General features: G+C 53.6%; 1 protein-coding gene across 7 annotated transcripts in view; it reads left to right on the forward strand.

Annotated features, from left to right (window-relative positions):
- Positions 1–18,203, forward strand: part of CNOT1 (CCR4-NOT transcription complex subunit 1) — a 1,826,813-nt gene that overhangs the window by 1,704,287 nt on the left and 104,323 nt on the right. For all 7 annotated transcript variants that reach the window (XM_078668607.1, XM_078668606.1, XM_078668608.1 and 4 more), the window contains one exon: positions 16,718–16,898. In XM_078668607.1, the coding sequence (XP_078524733.1) occupies positions 16,718–16,898 (181 nt within the window). The remainder of the gene's footprint in view (positions 1–16,717; positions 16,899–18,203) is intronic.

The following is an 18,203-nucleotide window of genomic DNA, read 5'->3' on the forward strand; positions in this document are numbered from 1 at the left end:
TTTCTTTAAGAGTTTTGTTGTGTGCTTAGCTCCCTGTCTCATAAAGAGCCAGGGTAGTCTTGTTATAAATAAATATCTGTTTATTTTTATAACAACTTGTGTGGTGTCCTTTCACTTGGTGTTCAAGGGGTATATGTGATGGTAAAACAGCTGGCTTAACACGCCCTCTAGAGTTTAGCCTTAGACTGCTCGTATCCATGCTACTAGGATAGCTGGCCTATAAGGTTGACTTACAACCAATCATCAATAAGGGTCGTTTGGACTGATACATAGTGATCACTAGAATAGTGAGCACTGCATATCAGGCCAACTTCTCACAATGGGCACCTGGTCCAAGCCCTCCACAGGCCTCCCTGTGGATCGGAACGTGGCCCGACGCCACCGCCCGGCTCCTGGCGACCCCTGCTTTCTGTCCGTTCACCCCATCCTGAGAGCCTGGTGATCCAGGCCTCTACGTCCCAGACCGCATTCCAGACCGCTCCTCCGGATCGGGAATCCAAAAGGTATGATCAGTTTAGGAAGAAACTGTTCTCCCTGAGTTTGAGGCTGCAGTCTGTCAACACTGCCTGCCTTTTGGGCCGCTACACCCTCTCTGTGGGATACTGTTGCGGAGGTGCTGCCACGGACTCGCTGTGTAGAGCGATTGCAACGACCGTGGTGGTTCGCTGCCATGCCTCGCTGAGGTCCGCCAACTTTTATGGGGATGTCCAGGCCACGCTCATGGACATGCCCTTCGATGGCCATATCCTCTTTGGTGACAAAGCGGACAGTGCGTTGGAGCGTTTCAAGGACTCCAGGGCTACGGCCAAGTCCTTGGGCCTAGGCCAACGCCAGCAGACTTCCGCTTTTCGCCCCTTTTGTGGCCAAGGAAGGGGCGCCCCCACACGTCCAGCCAGCCACAGGCCCCAGAACCCGTCTTAACACGGTAACTGACGTGGTTACCGCCGTGGCGGTGCCGGGGGACAACTGCAGGGTCAGTCCACATCCGCTCCCGCAGTATCTGCCTCTAAGCCTTCCTAGTCCGGCATTTCAGGCCCATTCGACGCCAGTGGGGGGCAGGGTTCGCCATCCACTCCTCCACTGGCATACCGTCACGTCGGACTGGTGGGTGCTGCAAATCGAATTACTCCCCTTGCCAAGGTTTTTGCTCGGAGGACCACCTGTTGCCTCTGCAGGAGGAAGTCCTGGCACTGTTGAGAAAAGGTGCGATAGAGGTGGTTCCAGAGCAGGAAAGGGGTCAGGGATGCTACTCCCGGTATTTCCTGATCCCCCAAGGAGGATTGCAGACTTCGTCAAATCCTGGATCTCAGGATCTTGAACCTTTACCTGAAGCAGGATACGTTCAAGATGCTCACCCTTGCGCAGGTTCTTCAAGCGCTGCTGGAAGAAGACTGGATGGTGTCCATCGACTTGCAGGATGCATATTTTCACATCCAAATCCTGAAGTTGCACAGGAAGTATCTCCATTTTACGGTGGGATCACAGCATTACCAGTTTGTGGTCCTTCCGTTTGGTCTTACTACTGCGCCTCGAGTCACCAAGGTGATGGCAGCACATCTCAGAAGATCAGGAATTCCAGTATTCCCTTATCTGGAGATTGGCTGATCAAGGCGGAATCTCCAGAGAAAGTGCTCCATCATCTGCAAGACACAACTCAGTTGTTGTACAGGTTGGGTTTTTCGATAAATGTACCCAAATCTCACCTGGTGCCCTCCCAGCGCAACCTGTTAATTGGTGCAGTACTGGATACAACGGTATGTTGGGCATTCCCTCCTCCACAACGGATTCGCGACATACAGGAAATGATTCCTTTATTACACAATGGAGCGGTCGTTCCAGTCTTGGAGGTCCTTAGTCTCCTCGGTCTAATGGCTTCCTGCGTTCTGCTGGTCAACCATGCACGCTAACATATGAGGGCACTCCAGTGGTCCCTCCGCAGGCAGTGGTATCAGCACAACGGAGATCTCAGGGAGTCAGTGTGGATCTCCAGAGAAGCTGCAGCAGATCTGTCTTGGTGGAGCGTGGAGGGCAATCTGTCTCAAGGAAAGCCCTTCTATCCTCCTCCGTCGGTTGCCACAGTAATAACGGATGCATTCACTCTAGGGTGGGGTGCTCATCTGGGGGATCTGGAGATCAAGGGTCTTTGGTCTCCAGAGGAAAGGTTACTTCACATCAACCTTCTGGAATTGCGGGCGATACGTCTGGCGCTCAAGCCTTCCTCCCTTCGCGGTCGGTCGGTTCAGGTCCTGAGGGACAACACCACCGCGATGTGGTATGTCAACAATCCGGAAGGAGTATGGTCGCAGTGTCTCTGCAGAGAGGCTCTGCGTCTCTGGTCCTGGGTTCAGGATCATCAGATTTGTCTGGCAAATCATCTGGCCGGAGTTCTGAACGTGCGTGCAGACAGTCTCACTCAGTAGTTCTCAGCCGACCACGAGTGGAGGCTTCTTCCAGAGGTAGTTCGTCACGTCTTTCGGACATGGGGAACTCCTCGAGTGGACCTGTTCGCCACTCACGAGAATGCTCACTGCCTGTCATTCTGCAGCCTCCAGTTTCCGATGCAGGGAGCCTTGGGGGACGCGTTTCAGTTGAGTTGGGACTCGCAACTCCTTTACGAGTTTCCTCCCATACCCTTGATTCCTCTGGTTCTGAGGAAGATTCGCCAAGACCAGGCCCAAGTCATATTGATCGCCCCGGATTGGCCAAGAAGGGTGTGATACACAGATCTTCTCCACCTCTCCTCGTGCCTGCCGCTCCGTCTCCCTCTCAAGGCAGACCTCCTCTCTCAGATGGAGGGGCAGGTTCTACACCCCCACCTCCAGACCTTACACCTTCATGCCTGGAGATTGAACAGGGCAACCTGAATTCCTTTTCTCTCCCACATGATGTGGTGTGTAGGAAGGTAGATCCCTGACTATGGTTGCCCCCAACTTTTTGCCTGGTGTTTTGCTGGTTTTCTGACTTAGTTGACCTGGGGCCCTGCTATTCAGGACCCCAGGCCTACTGCTCTCTCTGTAAAATGGATTCCATGTACCCTAGGTACATATCTAATTGGATACTGAGTCACCTTATCAGTCCCTGTACAGTGTACCTTAGGTACCCAGGGCATAGGTGTACCCAGGGCCTACCAGGGTCTGCAGCATGTATTATGCCACCCCTGGCTGGCCATCCAAATCTGACACAACTGGCTGCACGACAGCTGGGGCAAGGTGGTGTAATCACCCTTTGCTTTAGATATAGTATACCTATATCTAACCCTAAAATGGACACACAGATCTCCTATCAGTCACTCCTATGGCAGGCCTTAACAATCCTGAAGGCAGAGTGCTTGGAATCGTGTGAGATAGTGCTCTGGCATGAGCTGAGCCTGTCTGCGGCTTTCGGGATCCATCCCTTAGTCGTTTCCATGATATCGCATACCATATACTCTTAAGTGCATTATAATCCTCGCGGTTATGTGCCAACTCTGGTATCGCTTTATCAAAACATGTCTAGTAAGGTGTCATACGAATTGGAATACTAACCCCTCGCCAATTCTGGCGACGGGGTTAGCATTCCACCCTTCTAGAGGGACACGACATGTATGTAACCTGTAACCCCGGTTAAAGTCAGACAGAGCCTTAGCTCCACAAAATGGATGCTGCCACCGAGACACAAGTCTGCCCTCCTGCTGCTGGGAGTCCTCCCAGCCCAGGAGGCAAGGACAAAGGGTTTCCTGCCAGGGGCGGTGCCAGCACCGTCCCAGACAGGATTTTGTGTATCCTAGGTAGGCAGGGCTTTAGAGGAAGGTGACTGCAAGTGGCACCCCGGTGCTCACTGTGCATAGGCCGGCTGGAACCAGTTCCAGGGGCACTCCAGCCCCTGATCTGGGGAAAGCCCGCCAAAGGAGAGGGGTGTAACCACCCCCCTCCTAGTCCCACCCATATGGCAGGACTTAGTCGCGTGCCAGCCCCTTTTTGAAGGATAAAGGTAGGAACTGGCTCCCTTCCAAATTAGATCATCTTTGGATCCTGAAACTACTTTCCACGAAAGGAACTCAAGACTTCTTCCCAAGATTCTCCCTTGTGACTAAGGAGTAGTCACCCTGCAGCAGCAGGCACCAACCAAGCATCGCGGTTTGTTGCCAGTCTCTCCTCCGGATCAAGACTGCTCCAGCACGACGAGAACCGGCTTCCCTGGCACCTCTGACCTCAACCTACATCATCAGCCCAGCTGTGATCCGTGGGTGCGACGAGACCTCGAGGGACCGGCCATCTTCAGAACTGCACGACGCTTGTCCAGCACGACCACCGAGTGACCCTCGACTGAGTGCTTTGGGGTAAGGGAAGCCCCGACCCTGAGCAGCTCCAGCACCGAAGTTCAGCCCCCCTGCATCCATGAGATCTGCGTGGGGCCCTTCTGCTCTTTGCTGCTCACCGCGTTGTCCAGGTCGCTTGCCCGTTGGCTAGTGGCCCTCTCACGACGCTCCACGACGACAACCACTGCTGGTCTGGTTGCTCCAGACTAGCCCTTGCTCCCCTCCAAAAGAGGAGCACCCTGGACCCTCCTGGTCCACTCAAGACGCCATTTTAGGTCCACCGCGTGGGCCTTGCATTTGCCAAGACTTGTTGCCCAATCCTGGGTCCAGCGACGTCGACAGCAAGTACCTTCGTGGGACAGCTCGCACCTCCATCCTGGTCGCCGACAACGCCTCCTGGTCCGAGAGACTGCAGAGCCCAGCAGCGCCCACTCACCTGGCTGAGGTGACTTCGTCCAGTGCCATCCTGGTGCCCACTCAAATCACTGGCTAGTGATTCAGAACTTGGTCCCCTCTGCTTACAGGTTTCTTCTTCCCTGATCCAGGCTTGGATCACCACAAACTCCTTCACTGGCCGCCTGCCAGCATCTTCTTTCTTCAGGCTCCTGGATCTTCAACGAGGGTTTCCGACGCAACTTGAACCCTATGCAGCCGCAGCCCCTGGGCTAGGTAAACCAAGTACTCCGGTGCTCCAGCATAGTCCAACACCCTAAGTGTTCGGATCCACTCTTGTTTTCGACCCACCTAGTCGGGTTCGCCCGAGAACAGTAACTTTGTCTTTGCTAGCCTCCATAGACTTTCTCCCGCCTTACGCGTGAAAGTTCCCACTCTGCACACGACGTCCACAGGCCTCCTGCTTCTAATCTAAGGGTTTAGTATTGTAGGCCTAGCGTTTCTAAAGTCTATGAGAATAGTTACTTACCTGCTAGTAATTCGCATTCCACTTTTGTAATATATGGTTTTTCGTGCCCCTCGGGCATTTGTGTAAATTGTGCGACTTAAAGTATTTTCGTAAGAGTTTTGTTGTGTGCTTAGCTCCCTGACTCATAAAGAGTTCAGGGTAGACTTGTTATAAATAAATATCTGTTTATTTTCATAACTTGTGTGGTGTCCTTTCACTTGGTGTTCAAGGGGTAATGTGATGGTAAAACAGCTGGCTTAACACGCCCTCTAGAGTCTTAGCCTTAGACTGCTCGTATCCATGCTACTAGGATAGCTGGTCTATAAGGTTGACTTACAACCAATCATCAATAAGGGTTGTCTGGACTGATACATAGTGATCACTAGAATAGTGAGCACTGCATATCAGGCCAACTTCTCACATGGTGGATGTCATTTTATCGGCCAGGCGTGACTCCACCAAGTCAATCTATTCATACAGATGGTCTAAATTTGTGACTTGGTGTGGGGAGAAGTCCATTGACCCTTTGAGGGCTCGTTTAGCTGACATACTTTAATTTGCACTTTTCCTGGCTCAGCAAGGGTTTGCTGTAGCTACAGTTAAAGGTTATCTTTCGGGTTTGTCGGCTTTTCTCTGCCTGCCGGATCAACCGTCTTTATTTAAATCTCCTGTGGTTCTAAGGTTTTTAAAGGGTCTTGCAAATAAATTTCCTCCTACTCCCTTTATTGTGCCTCAATGGGACTTGAATCTTGTGCTTACATTTCTGATGGGTTTTCCTTTCGAACCTTTGCACAAGTGTCCCATGAGACTTTTATCTTTTAAGACGGTCTTCCTGGTGGCAATTACCTCGGCAAGGAGGGTACGTGAGCTTCAAGCTCTTAGTTCAAAGCCCCCATTCTTGACCATTCATTCTGAACGAATGGTTCTTAGGACCAGGGCTGCTTTTCTGCCTAAGGTGGTAACTCCCTTCCATCTAGGGCAGTCCATTACCCTTCCTACCTTCTATCCTCCCCCTCACCCTTCCAAGGAGGAGGAGCGACTTCACCGTCTGGACCCCAAGACGGCGGTGAGCTTGTATCTTGATAGAACAAAAGACTATTGAGTGGATGACCAGCTCTTTGTTGGATTAGCTGGCTGCAGAAAAGGAAGAGCTGTGCACAAGCGCACTCTCTCAAGATGGATTATACTATGCATCAAGATATGCTACGCCCTGGCTGGTAAGGAACCTCCAGAGGGTAGGAGCTCACTCTACTAGAGCAAAGTCTTCTACATCTGCTTTGTCTAGGTGTAGGAGAGTAGGGTCTGCAATCCTATGATCACCCAGATTTTTGCTTTTTGCTGCACTGGTTTACGACTTTCCCTGGCTGTGGGCCTGCTAATCAGACCCACAGCCTAGCTGTTCTCTCTATCCAAATTGTACTCAGGTACTGAATTGGCACTGGGCCCTCTCAAAGTCCCTGTACCCAGGGCTGAGGTGTACCCAGAAGTCTCCCAGGGGCTGAAGCATGTATTATGCCACCCCTGGGCTGACTAACTAAACTGACACAACTGGCTGCACGACAGCTGGGGCAAGGTGGTGTACTCACCCTTTGCTTGAGATATAGTATACCTATATCTAACCCTAAAATGGACACACAGATCTCCTATCAGTCACTCCTATGGCAGGCCTTAACAATCCTGAAGGCAGAGTGCTTGGAATCGTGTGAGATGGTGCTCTGGCATGAGCTGAGCCTGTCTGCGGCTTTCGGGATCCATCCCTTAGCCGTTTCCATGATATCGCATACCATATACTCTTAAGTGCATTATAATCCTCGCGGTTATATGCCAACTCTGGTATCGCTTTATCAAAACATGTCGAGTAAGGTGTCATACGAATTGGAATACTAACCCCTCGCCAATTCTGGCGACGGGGTTAGCATTCCACCCTTCTAGAGGGACACGGCATGTATGTAACCCCTAACCCCGGTTAAAGTCAGACAGAGCCTTAGCATCCACAAAATGGATGCTGCCACCGAGACACAAGTCTGCCCTCCTGCTGCTGGGAGTCCTCCCAGAGCAGGAGATAAGGACAAAGGGTTTCCTGCCAGGGGCGGTGCCAGCACCGTCCCAGACAGGATTTGTGTATTGTAGGTAGGCAGGGCTTCAGAGGAAGGTGACTGCACGTGGCACCCCGGTGCTCACTGTGCATAGGCTGGCTTGAACCGGTTCCAGGGACACTCCAGACCCTGTGCTGGGGAAAAGCCCGCCAAGGAAGTGGGTGTAACCACCCCCCTCCTGGTCCCACCCCTAGGGCAGGACTTAGTCGCGTGCCAGCCCCCTTTTCCCAGATAAAGGTAGGGACTGGCCCCCTTCCAAATCAGATCATCTTTGAATCCTGAAACTACTTTCCACGAAAGGAACTCAAGACTTCTTCCTAAGATTTCTCCCTTGTGACTAAGGAGTAGTCACCCTGCATCCGCAGGCACCATCTTAAGAACACTGCGGTCTGCTGCAAGTCCTTCCTCCGGAATCCGACTGCCCAGCTCGACGAGAACCGGCTTCCCTGGCACCTCTGACCTCTACCCACCTCTACAGCCCAGCTGAGAATCGTGGGTGCGACGAGACCTCGAGGGACCGGCCATCTGCAAGACTGCACGACTTCTGCACAGCAAGCCCGCCGAGTAATTTCCTGGTGAGTGCTTTGGGGTCCGAGAAGCCCCGACCCTGAGCAGCTCCAGCACCGAAGTGCAGCCTCCCAGCATCTCCACGATCTGCGTGGGGCCCTTTTGCTTTTTGCTGCTCACCGCGTTGTTTGGCTACTAGCCCGCTGGCTTGTGGCCTTCTGAACGACGCCCGACGACATCACTGCTGCTGGTCTGGTTGCTCCAGACTGGCCCTTGCTCCCTTTCCGAAGAGGAGCACTCCGGACCCTCCTGGTCCACTCAAGACGCCATTTTGAGTCCACCGCGTGGGCTTGAATTAGCCAAGGCTTGTTGCCCAACCCTGGGTAACTTCGACGCCGACAGCTTCATCCATCGTGGGACAGCTCGCCTCTCCATCCTGGTCGCCGACAACGCCTCCTGGTCCGTGAGATCTGCAGAGCCAGCGTCGCCCACTCACCTAGTCGAGGTGACTACCATCCGGTGCCCTCCTGGTGCCCACTGACTACTGGCTAGTAGTCACGAACTTGGTCCCCCCTGCTTTCAGGTGTCATCCATCTTCCAGATCCAGGCTTGGATCAACTCGAACTATCTTCCCTGTTCGCCTGCCAGCATCTTTCTTCCAGGCTCCTGGTCCGGCAACGAGGATTCCCGACGTCTTTTGAGACCTATGCAGCTGCAGCCCCTGGGCTAGGTAACTTCGGCATTTCGGTGCCCCAGCATAGCCTCACTATCCAAGGGTCAGGATCCACTGTCGTTTTCTCCCTACCAGGTCGGGTTCGCCCGTGAACACTAACTTTAGCGTTACTAGCTTCCATAGACTTTGTCCCGCGTGAGAGTGCACACTCTGCACCCGAGTCCCCTAGGCCTCCTAGAAGTAATCTAACGATTCCATAGTCAAGTCCTAGCGATTCCAAAGCCTATTAGTACTGTACTTACCTGCTAGTAATTTCGCATCCCACTTTTGGAGTATATGGTCTTTCGTGCCCCTCGGGCATTTGTATATACTGTGCTAACTTAAGTATTTTCGTAAGAGTTTTGTTGTGTGCCTAGCACCCTGTCCTCATAAAGAGTACAGGGTTGTTGTGATTCTAATAATCTGAAAGAAACAGGTTAGTATTAGATTCCTTACCTTAGAATATCCCCAGGCGTCAGTCTGGATCCGGAAACTTTTGCGTAGCAGTACCCCTGCGCGTCGGTAGGCGTCGTCTGCAGGCGTCCCCTGCGGCTCCGCGTCGTCGGCGTCGTGCGCCGTGATGACGTCGCTGGAGTATATAGACGCCGCCTCCGCGCGCTGACGTCAGTTCTTCTTTTTTCCGCGCCAGTTAGCGCAGATCCGAAGAGCAGTACTCCGGTCTTTTGACCAAGTTTTTTGTTAACTGATTGATCTTTACGGTGCCGGTAGGATGCCCGGTTTCAAGAGTTGTGACGAGTGCGACCGCATGATGTCGGTCACCGACCACCATCGACTCTGCCTCCGGTGTCTGGGCGCGGACCACGACGTGGAGTCCTGCGTCGACTGTCGGGCCTTGACTGGAAAAGCTAGGCGGGAGCGGTCCCGCAAGCTTCTCGAACTCCGGTTGTCGGCCCCGCGTCGAGAGCGGTCCCGGTCCGGTCGGAGGTCGAGGGAGCGGTCGAGGGAGCGGTCGCGGAGCCGCCATGGGCGCTCCGGGAGTCGCCACCATTCCTCCGGCTCGTCAGGTAAGCACAAGAAGTCGGGGCGTCGCCATCGCACCCCCGACTCCCCCCGACGCCCGCGTGCTGCGGCCGGGGGCTCGGGTGACCCCACCCCCGCGGTCCCGCATGGGTCGCCGACGCCGTCTACCCCACACCTGTCGGTCCCTGGGGAAGGCGCGTCGCGTGAGGAGATCGAGGCCTTCCTCATTGCTATGAGGGCGAGGTCTTCTCCGGCGGGGCCTTCGGCGCCTGCGGGCCCGTCGGTCCCGTCTGGGGGCCCGAGCGGTTCGGGTGCTCCTGCCCCGGCGCCGCCGGTGGCTCCGGCCCCGGCGCCGCTGGTTCCCTCTGGTTCGTCGCCGGCTGGTCTCCCGGCCTCTCCGGCGTCGGTTCCTGTGGGCCAGCCCATGGTACCGCCCCCGCGTGGTGCAGCGACTCCGCCGTCGGCTCCGGCCGGCGTCGGGTCCCCGGCACCGACGCCGCGCGGCGCCACCCCCCTTTCCTCCCCGACTCCGGACTCGGAGCCGGACCGGCGTCGGCCGACGCCGGACCCGACGCCGATGGGGCCCGTTGACCCCGATGTCTATATCGTCGACCCAGAATATGGGTATGACGAGGAGGAGTATGGAGAGGGTTGGGAGGGGTCTGAGGACCCTCTATCCCGTGCCTGCCAGTACGATGTGGACTGGGTAGGTGATCTGGGTGATGCCAGTGGCCTGGACGAGTCGCCCAACCCTGGGTTTGTCTCTCCGTCCCCTGTGGCGTCCGAGGCGGGTGCTGCCTATTCGGTGGTCCTGATGAGGGCTGCCAAGGCCTTACACCTTGAGCTCCCCGTCGCGAAGGTCAAACCGAATATCCTGACGGAAGTTTTTAAACCGCAGTCATGCCCCCAGGAGCCTCTGCTGCCGTTTAATGAGGCCCTGACGGATGTCCTTCTGGGCACCTGGTCCAGGCCCGCCTCTGGTGCGCCGGTTGACCGGAACGTTGCCAGGCGTCACCGTCCCTGCGCGGACGACCCTGCCTTCCTGTCCACCCATCCCTCCCCGGAGAGTCTGGTGATCCAGGCCTCCACTTCGCAGTCCGCATTTCCGTCGGCTCCGCCCGACCGGGAATCAAAGAGGTACGACCAATTCGGAAAGAAAGTGTTTTCCTCTTTGAGTGCTGGGCTGCGGTCTTGTAACACCGCGTGCCTCTTGGGCCGCTACACCCACTCCCTGTGGGATACGGTCGAGGAGTGTTTGCCGCAATGCCCCCAGGAAGTGCGGGACAAGCTCACCCGGGCCTTTGTTGAAGGCCGGGATGCGGCGCGGTACTCGATCCGTTGTGGTCTGGACACCACGGACTCACTGGGACGGGCCATGTCCACTACGGTGGCGATTCGTCGCCATGCCTGGCTGAGATCTGCCAACTTCTCACCAGACGTCCAAAATACGCTTATGGACATGCCATTTGATGGCAGTCGCCTATTTGGTGACAAAGCGGACCACGCGCTGGAGCGCTTCAAGGACTCCAGGGTCACGGCCAAGTCCTTGGGTCTCTCGACCCAGACCCAGCGCCAGCAGACGGGTTCGTTTCGGCCCTTTCGTGGCCAAGGGAGAGGAGGTCCCACACGTGCTGCCAGCCACGCGGCGCAGAGCGCTCCCCAGCGCGGTGGCGCCCGTGGTTTCCGCCGTGGTGGCGGTAGAGGCCAGCGTCGTGGTCAGTCCACGCCTCCCTCCGCTGCGGCATCCAAGCCTTCCTAGTCCGAGCTTTCGGGCTCACGTGACGCCAGTGGGTGGCAGGGTTCGCCATCACCACTCCCGCTGGCGCGCGATAACATCGGACAGGTGGGTGCTGCAGCTTGTCCGAAGGGGCTATGCCCTCCCCTTCGAGTCCACTCCTCCAGCCATGCCACCGCAGAACCACCGTGTGTCGGGGGACCACTTGACACTTCTGCAGGAGGAAGTTACGGCCCTCTTGGCCAAGGGGGCCATCGAGCGCGTTCCTGGGCCAGAAGTAGGGTGTGGTTGCTACTCCCACTACTTTCTGGTACCCAAGAAGGACAAGGGAGGCCTGCGTCCTATCTTGGATCTACGGAACGTCAACGGCTTCCTCCGGAAGGAGAAGTTCAAGATGTTGACTTTGGCTCAGGTCTTGGCTGCTCTAGACCCACAAGACTGGATGGTAGCGTTGGACTTGCAGGATGCGTACTTTCACATCCCCGTCCTGCCGGCCCACCGGCGTTACCTGCGGTTCACGGTAGGCCACGAGCATTTTCAGTTTATCGTGCTCCCATTCGGCCTTACCAGCGCCCCACGGGTGTTCACGAAAGTGATGGCGGTGGTCGCAGCTCATCTGCGCCGGTTAGGGGTTTCAGTCTTCCCCTACCTCGACGACTGGCTGTTGAAGGCGGGCTCGCCCCAGACAGTCGTCCACCACCTTCAGATGACGGCAGACCTCCTGCACGAGTTGGGGTTTTCCATCAATGTGCCGAAATCACACCTGTGTCCCTCTCAAAAGCTCCTTTTCATCGGAGCGGTTCTCGACTCGGCGCAGTTTCGGGTTTATCCCCCGGAACGGCGGGTCCGGGATATTCAGGCTCTGATTCCCATCTTTCAGCCGTTATCCCGGGTTTCGGTCAGGTTGACGCTGCGGCTTCTGGGGCTGATGGCCTCCTGCATCCTTCTGGTGCATCACGCCAGATGGCGGATGCGGGCTCTGCAGTGGGACCTGAAGTTTCAGTGGGCCCAGCATCAGGGCAACCTATCCGACCATGTCCTGATCTCGGAGGGCACTGCGAGACAGTTGCAGTGGTGGCTTACAGACCGCGATTGGGTCAGGGGCAGATCCCTCTCCCTTCCCCAGCCGGAGCACGTGGTTGTGACGGACGCGTCCCTCCAAGGCTGGGGTGGCCACTTGGGAGGGGCGGAGATCAGAGGCCTCTGGTCTCCGGCGGAGTCCCGGCTCCATATCAACATGTTGGAGCTGCGGGCGATTCGCCTGGCACTGAAGGCATTCCTCCCCTTTGTCAACGGGAGTGTAGTGCAGGTGTTCACGGACAACACCACCGCCATGTGGTACTGCAACAAACAGGGCGGTGTGGGGTCGTGGACCCTTTGCCAAGAGGCTCTGCGCCTCTGGCAATGGCTGGAACGTCAGGGCGTGACTCTGACGGTTCAACACCTGGCAGGTTCTCTGAACGCCAGGGCGGACGAACTCAGCCGTCGGTGCTCGGTGGATCACGAATGGCGTCTGAACTCGGATGTGGCGAGAGGCCTCTTTCAGCAATGGGGAGAGCCTTGGTTAGATCTATTCGCCACAGAAGAGAACGCGCAATGTCATCAGTTCTGCGCGTTGGAGTTTCCAAGACGGCACTCGCTCGGCGACGCCTTTCGGCGCGAGTGGAGTTGCGGTCTGTTGTACGCCTTTCCGCCTATACCACTTCTGCCCAGAGTGCTGAAGAAGATCAGGCGCGACCGGGCCCAAGTTATCCTTGTGGCTCCGGACTGGGCTCGAAGGTACTGGTATCCCGAGCTACTCAGCATGACAGTCGGTCCCTCGATCCGCCTGCCCCTTCAGGAGGACCTTCTGTCGCAGCAGCAGGGGACGGTCCTCCACCCGAACCTGTCCAGTCTCCACCTCCATGCGTGGAGATTGAGCGGCGACAGTTGAGGCCATTTGACTTGCCTCCTGAAGTCTGTGATGTCATTCTGGCAGCCAGGCGTCCCTCCACAAAGTCGGTATACGCCTGCCGGTGGAACAGATTTGTGGCATGGTGCACAGCAAAGGCTGTGGATCCCCTTTCTGCCCCTCTATCTGAGGTTCTCCTCTTCCTCCTTTCCCTTGCCCAGCAGGGCTCTGCCCTGGGCACTATCAAGGGCTATCTTTCTGCCCTTTCCGCCTTCTTGAGGCTACCTGATCAGCCATCTTTGTTCAAGTCCCCTATTGTGTTAAGATTCTTAAAGGGCATCACGCACATGTATCCTCCGGCTCCGTTCGTGATGCCTCAGTGGGACTTGAACCTGGTTTTGACTTTCCTGATGTGCGCTCCCTTTGAGCCCCTTCATTCCTGTCCTCTCCGTCTTCTCACCTTAAAGACGGCCTTCCTGGTAGCCATCACCTCTGCCAGGAGAGTGGGTGAGCTCCAGGCTCTTTCTGTTCAACCTCCTTTCTTGTCTGTTCATCCTGATAAGGTGGTTCTTCGGACCAGACCTTCTTTCCTGCCCAAGGTAGTCTCTGCTTTTCACATTGGGCAGTCCATCACCTTGCCCTCCTTCTTCCCGCCTCCGCATCCTTCAAAGGATGAAGAGCGGCTCCATCGTCTGGACCCAAAACGTGCGCTTTCATTCTATATGGATCGCACACGCCAGTTCCGGGTGGATGACCAACTGTTTGTTGGCTACGTGGGTGAGAAAAAGGGAAGGGCGGTACAGAAACGGACCATCTCTCGGTGGGTCGTCCTGTGCATCAAAGCATGCTACTCTTTGGCTCGGAAGGAGCCTCCTGTTGGGCTGAGGGCCCATTCCACTCGGGCCACGGCGGCTACTACTGCCCTGGGCCGGGGAGTCCCTTTGCAGGACATTTGCCAGGCGGCCACGTGGGCCTCGCTGCACACCTTTGCGAGGCACTACTGCCTGGACAGTCAAGTCCGGAGGGATGGCTTCTTTGGCCGTTCGGTCCTCCAGGACTTTCTGGTGTAGGTTGTATTGGTTCGCAGACCCACCACCGGGGTTGGTATTGCTGGGGTATCTATTCTAAGGTAAGGAATCTAATACTAACCTGTTTCTTTCAGATGAACAAGTTACTTACCTTCGGTAACGATATATCTGTAAGAAACAGTAGTTAGTATTAGATTCCTTACCGCCCCGCCCATCCTCCCCGTTCTGCGAACTGATACCTAGGGTTAGGGACATCCCTTTCAGGGCCCTAGTTTCAAATGGCACCAGTGTTGGTTCTCACATGGCTCTGCGTGTTCTGGCGCGGAAAAGCTGTGTGCAAAGAACTGACGTCAGCGCGCGGAGGCGGCGTCTATATACTCCAGCGACGTCATCACGGCGCACGACGCCGACGACGCGGAGCCGCAGGGGACGCCTGCAGACGACGCCTACCGACGCGCAGGGGTACTGCTACGCAAAAGTTTCCGGATCCAGACTGACGCCTGGGGATATTCTAAGGTAAGGAATCTAATACTAACTACTGTTTCTTACAGATATATCGTTACCGAAGGTAAGTAACTTGTTCAATACACTGTTTATTTTCATAACACTTGTGTGGTGTCCTTTCACTGGGTGTTCAAGGGGTAATGTGATGGTAAAACAGCTGGCTTAACACGCCCTCTAGAGTCTTAGCCTTAGACTGCTCGTATCCATGCTACTAGGATAGCTGGTCTATAAGGTTGACTTACAACCAATCATCAATAAGGGTTGTTTGGACTGATATATAGTGATCACTAGAATAGTGAGCACTGCACATCAGGCCAACTTCTCACACTAGGGGTGCACCTGTAGAGGATATTTGTAGAGCGGCAGCTTGGGCTTCCCTCCACACTTTCGCGAAGCATTACTGCTTAGATACTAAAGTGAGGAGAGATGGCCACTTTGCCCGTTCTGTCCTCCAGGATTTTCTGGTATAGAAGAGTGGACACCCTCCTCCGGGAGTGGGGACTGCTGTGGGACTCTATTCACAAGGTGAGGAATCCACTGGCAGATGTATCCATCAGAAGAACAAGTTACTTACCTTCGGTAACGCTTTTTCTGGTGGATACAGTATCTGCTTGTGGATTCCTCACCTGCCCACCCGCCTCCCCATTGTCCACTCTTCTATACCTAAGATTATGGTGATGTTAAATGTATAAATATATATATATTTGTTTTTATATATTGTGTTCTCATGCTTTATCTTCACACTGAGTGTGTGATCTTGAATATTTTGTACTATGTACATTGTGTATGTATATATCTATTGTCATTGGCCTGTCCAGGTGCCTCGAAGGCACGGAAAAAAGGGCGGAACTTATGTCATCACGCCGACGTAGGCCTAATAAGGAGTCAGTGACGTCAGCCGAAGTCGCGCGCGATGCCGTGCTCCTATGACGTCGTCCACGCCGGCGTGCTGCAAAAGAATGTTCCGAAAAGTTGCTGACGCAGGGGGATATTCACAAGGTGAGGAATCCACAGGCAGATACTGTATCCACCAGAAAAAGCGTTACCAAAGATAAGTAACTTGTTCTTCAGACCACTTCAACACCCTCTGTTTAGTCACCGCTTTTGGAGGGAACTCCTATACCATCTATGCAGTGCGTGTGTATCTACAGCATACACGCCTTGGATGGATGTTACTTACCCTGCAAGCATCTGTTCTTGGCATGTAGAGCTGTAGATTCACATGCACCTTCCCTCCTCTCCGGACACCTATGGTTATTGCAATTCTTATTATTCATATTACATAGGAATGGACATATCTGTACTACACTTGCTCATCCCATTCTCACCATCTTGCGGGAAAACACTCTAACAATGGAGTCGATGCCCATGCGCACTAACGCCGAAAGGAGGCGTCACCTTACCACGTGACTTGAAAAGACTTCTTCGAAGAAAAACGACTTGCAAACATCCAGGCCCAACACTAGATGGCAGGAGTATGCAAAGCATGTGAATCTACAGCTCAGCATGCCACTAACAGATGCTTACAGGTTAAGTTACATAATCCTTAGTATGCATAGGAATTTTCATATGTAAGTCTTTGATTTATGATTTGGAAACTGTAAATTCATTTGTGATGGTTCCATCCACTCGCTTCAAAGGCAGGTAAAAAATGGGTGGAAACTGACATCGGCACTCTGACAAGGGCTTCTTATGGCTCAACTGACGTCACGTGGTGCAGCCTGAGGAGCCATGTGGAAACAGACTTCCCTGTCTGTGTGGGACAGCCATCGAGAAAGTTTCAGTGGAATGCATGTGCATGGGGTATTAAAAAATATGAGGAATCCACCAGTAGATATATCCGCCAGGAAAGTGTTAGAGAAGGTAAGTTACTTGTTCTTTCTGCATTTTGTGACACTAGTGGAAAACTGACATAAGCAATACTTTTGCAAATTGTGACTGGAGTTTAAAAATATTCTTTGGTACTAGACTGGATAGTTATAAAGTTGAAGAATTTGCACTGGGAACTCATTTTGCATCTGAGCCAAGATTATCAAATTTGCATAATGTTTATTTTATTGACTAGGTATCCAACGAGCCAGGAAATCGGTACAACATCCAGTTGATAAATGCTTTGGTACTATATGTGGGCACACAGGCCATTGCTCACATACACAACAAGGGTAGCACACCGTCCATGAGCACCATCACCCACTCTGCCCACATGGACATCTTCCAGAATCTGGCTGTTGACCTTGATACAGAGGGTGAGTATGTGACCTCACAAATGTTTGTCCACTTATATCCATGATTGATCTTTTCTGGGGCATTGGTTAGTTAGCCCGGAGAGAGATTTGCAGCCTCAAGATTAACTCATGTTTTTCAAGTTCAGTTACTGAATTGTGATAGATTCTTTGAGAAGTCAGTTCAACTGATTCCTTTATTGAACTATAGTGCCCGGCATCGAACTGAATTCAGTTTTTTTCAAGCCATTCATCATCGCCATCACGAGGTCCTGCTCATCGATGTCCAGATCACTGCTAGGACACTCCAGTAGTGACCCAGTCCATACATATCACGCGCTCAACATCAGCTGAAAATCTCTTTATTCCGCATCTCCTCAGATGCAGAGTAGTTGGTGGATCTCTAACCATTTTGTTGCAGTGTGTTGCAGTTCTTTCTATGACAGTCTCCAAAGGCATCAAGTTGCAAACCATGCTTGACCTGTCGCTGCCAAATGTGTTTAATGGATCTGCATATGGAATGCAGCTTGTCAGTTGATGCACCCCAAGGACTTACAAAACAAAAACAATTGTGGGTGTCACGCTTCAATCAGGCTTGCTCGTCATTTGGCCGCTACTGCAATGCCAAACGGGGACCCTCAAGATAGCTCTTTATCTAAGCACCTTTGTGTGAGAAAGTGCCCTCTTTCTGCATGGTTGCTCCCACATTTTGCTGAACTGCTAATGTACTTTGACTGAGTGTGCCCTGGGCTCCTGCCAATCAGGTACCTATGGCCTATGTTCTTTCCCTAAAATTGCATTGAAGACCAACCCCAATTGGCACACTCTGGCAACAGGTCAGTCCCTGGTAAATGGTACCACAGGTACCCAGGGCACTGTGACCAGGGAAGGCCTCCAAGGGCTGCAGCACTTACTGTGCCACCCTTAGAGACCCTGTACCTTTACACTTTAACCCTGACTTTGCACTGCGTGTTTTGGTGCAGAACAAAGTGAAGAGTCAACATGGCACACAACCCTGTGTGCCATGCCTACAACCCACTTCCCTGGCATATTTCAGTCACCCCTCTAGCTGGGTGCACTATGTAAGAAGTTGGCCTGGTATATGATGATCACTATTCTAGTGATCACCTTGCACCAGTCCAAACAACCCTTATGGTGATGGTTGTAAGTCAACCTTATAGACCAGCTATCCTAGTGGTAGCGTGGACAGAACAGTCTTAGGCTAAAAGACTCTTGAGGGCGTGTAAAGCCAGCTGTTTTACCATATGTCACCCCTTGATTATCAAATGGAAGGACACCACATAGGATATATATATAAAATATATATGT

Source organism: Lissotriton helveticus, chromosome 12, assembly GCF_964261635.1.
Source record: "Lissotriton helveticus chromosome 12, aLisHel1.1, whole genome shotgun sequence".
NCBI classification, from domain to species: domain Eukaryota; kingdom Metazoa; phylum Chordata; class Amphibia; order Caudata; family Salamandridae; genus Lissotriton; species Lissotriton helveticus.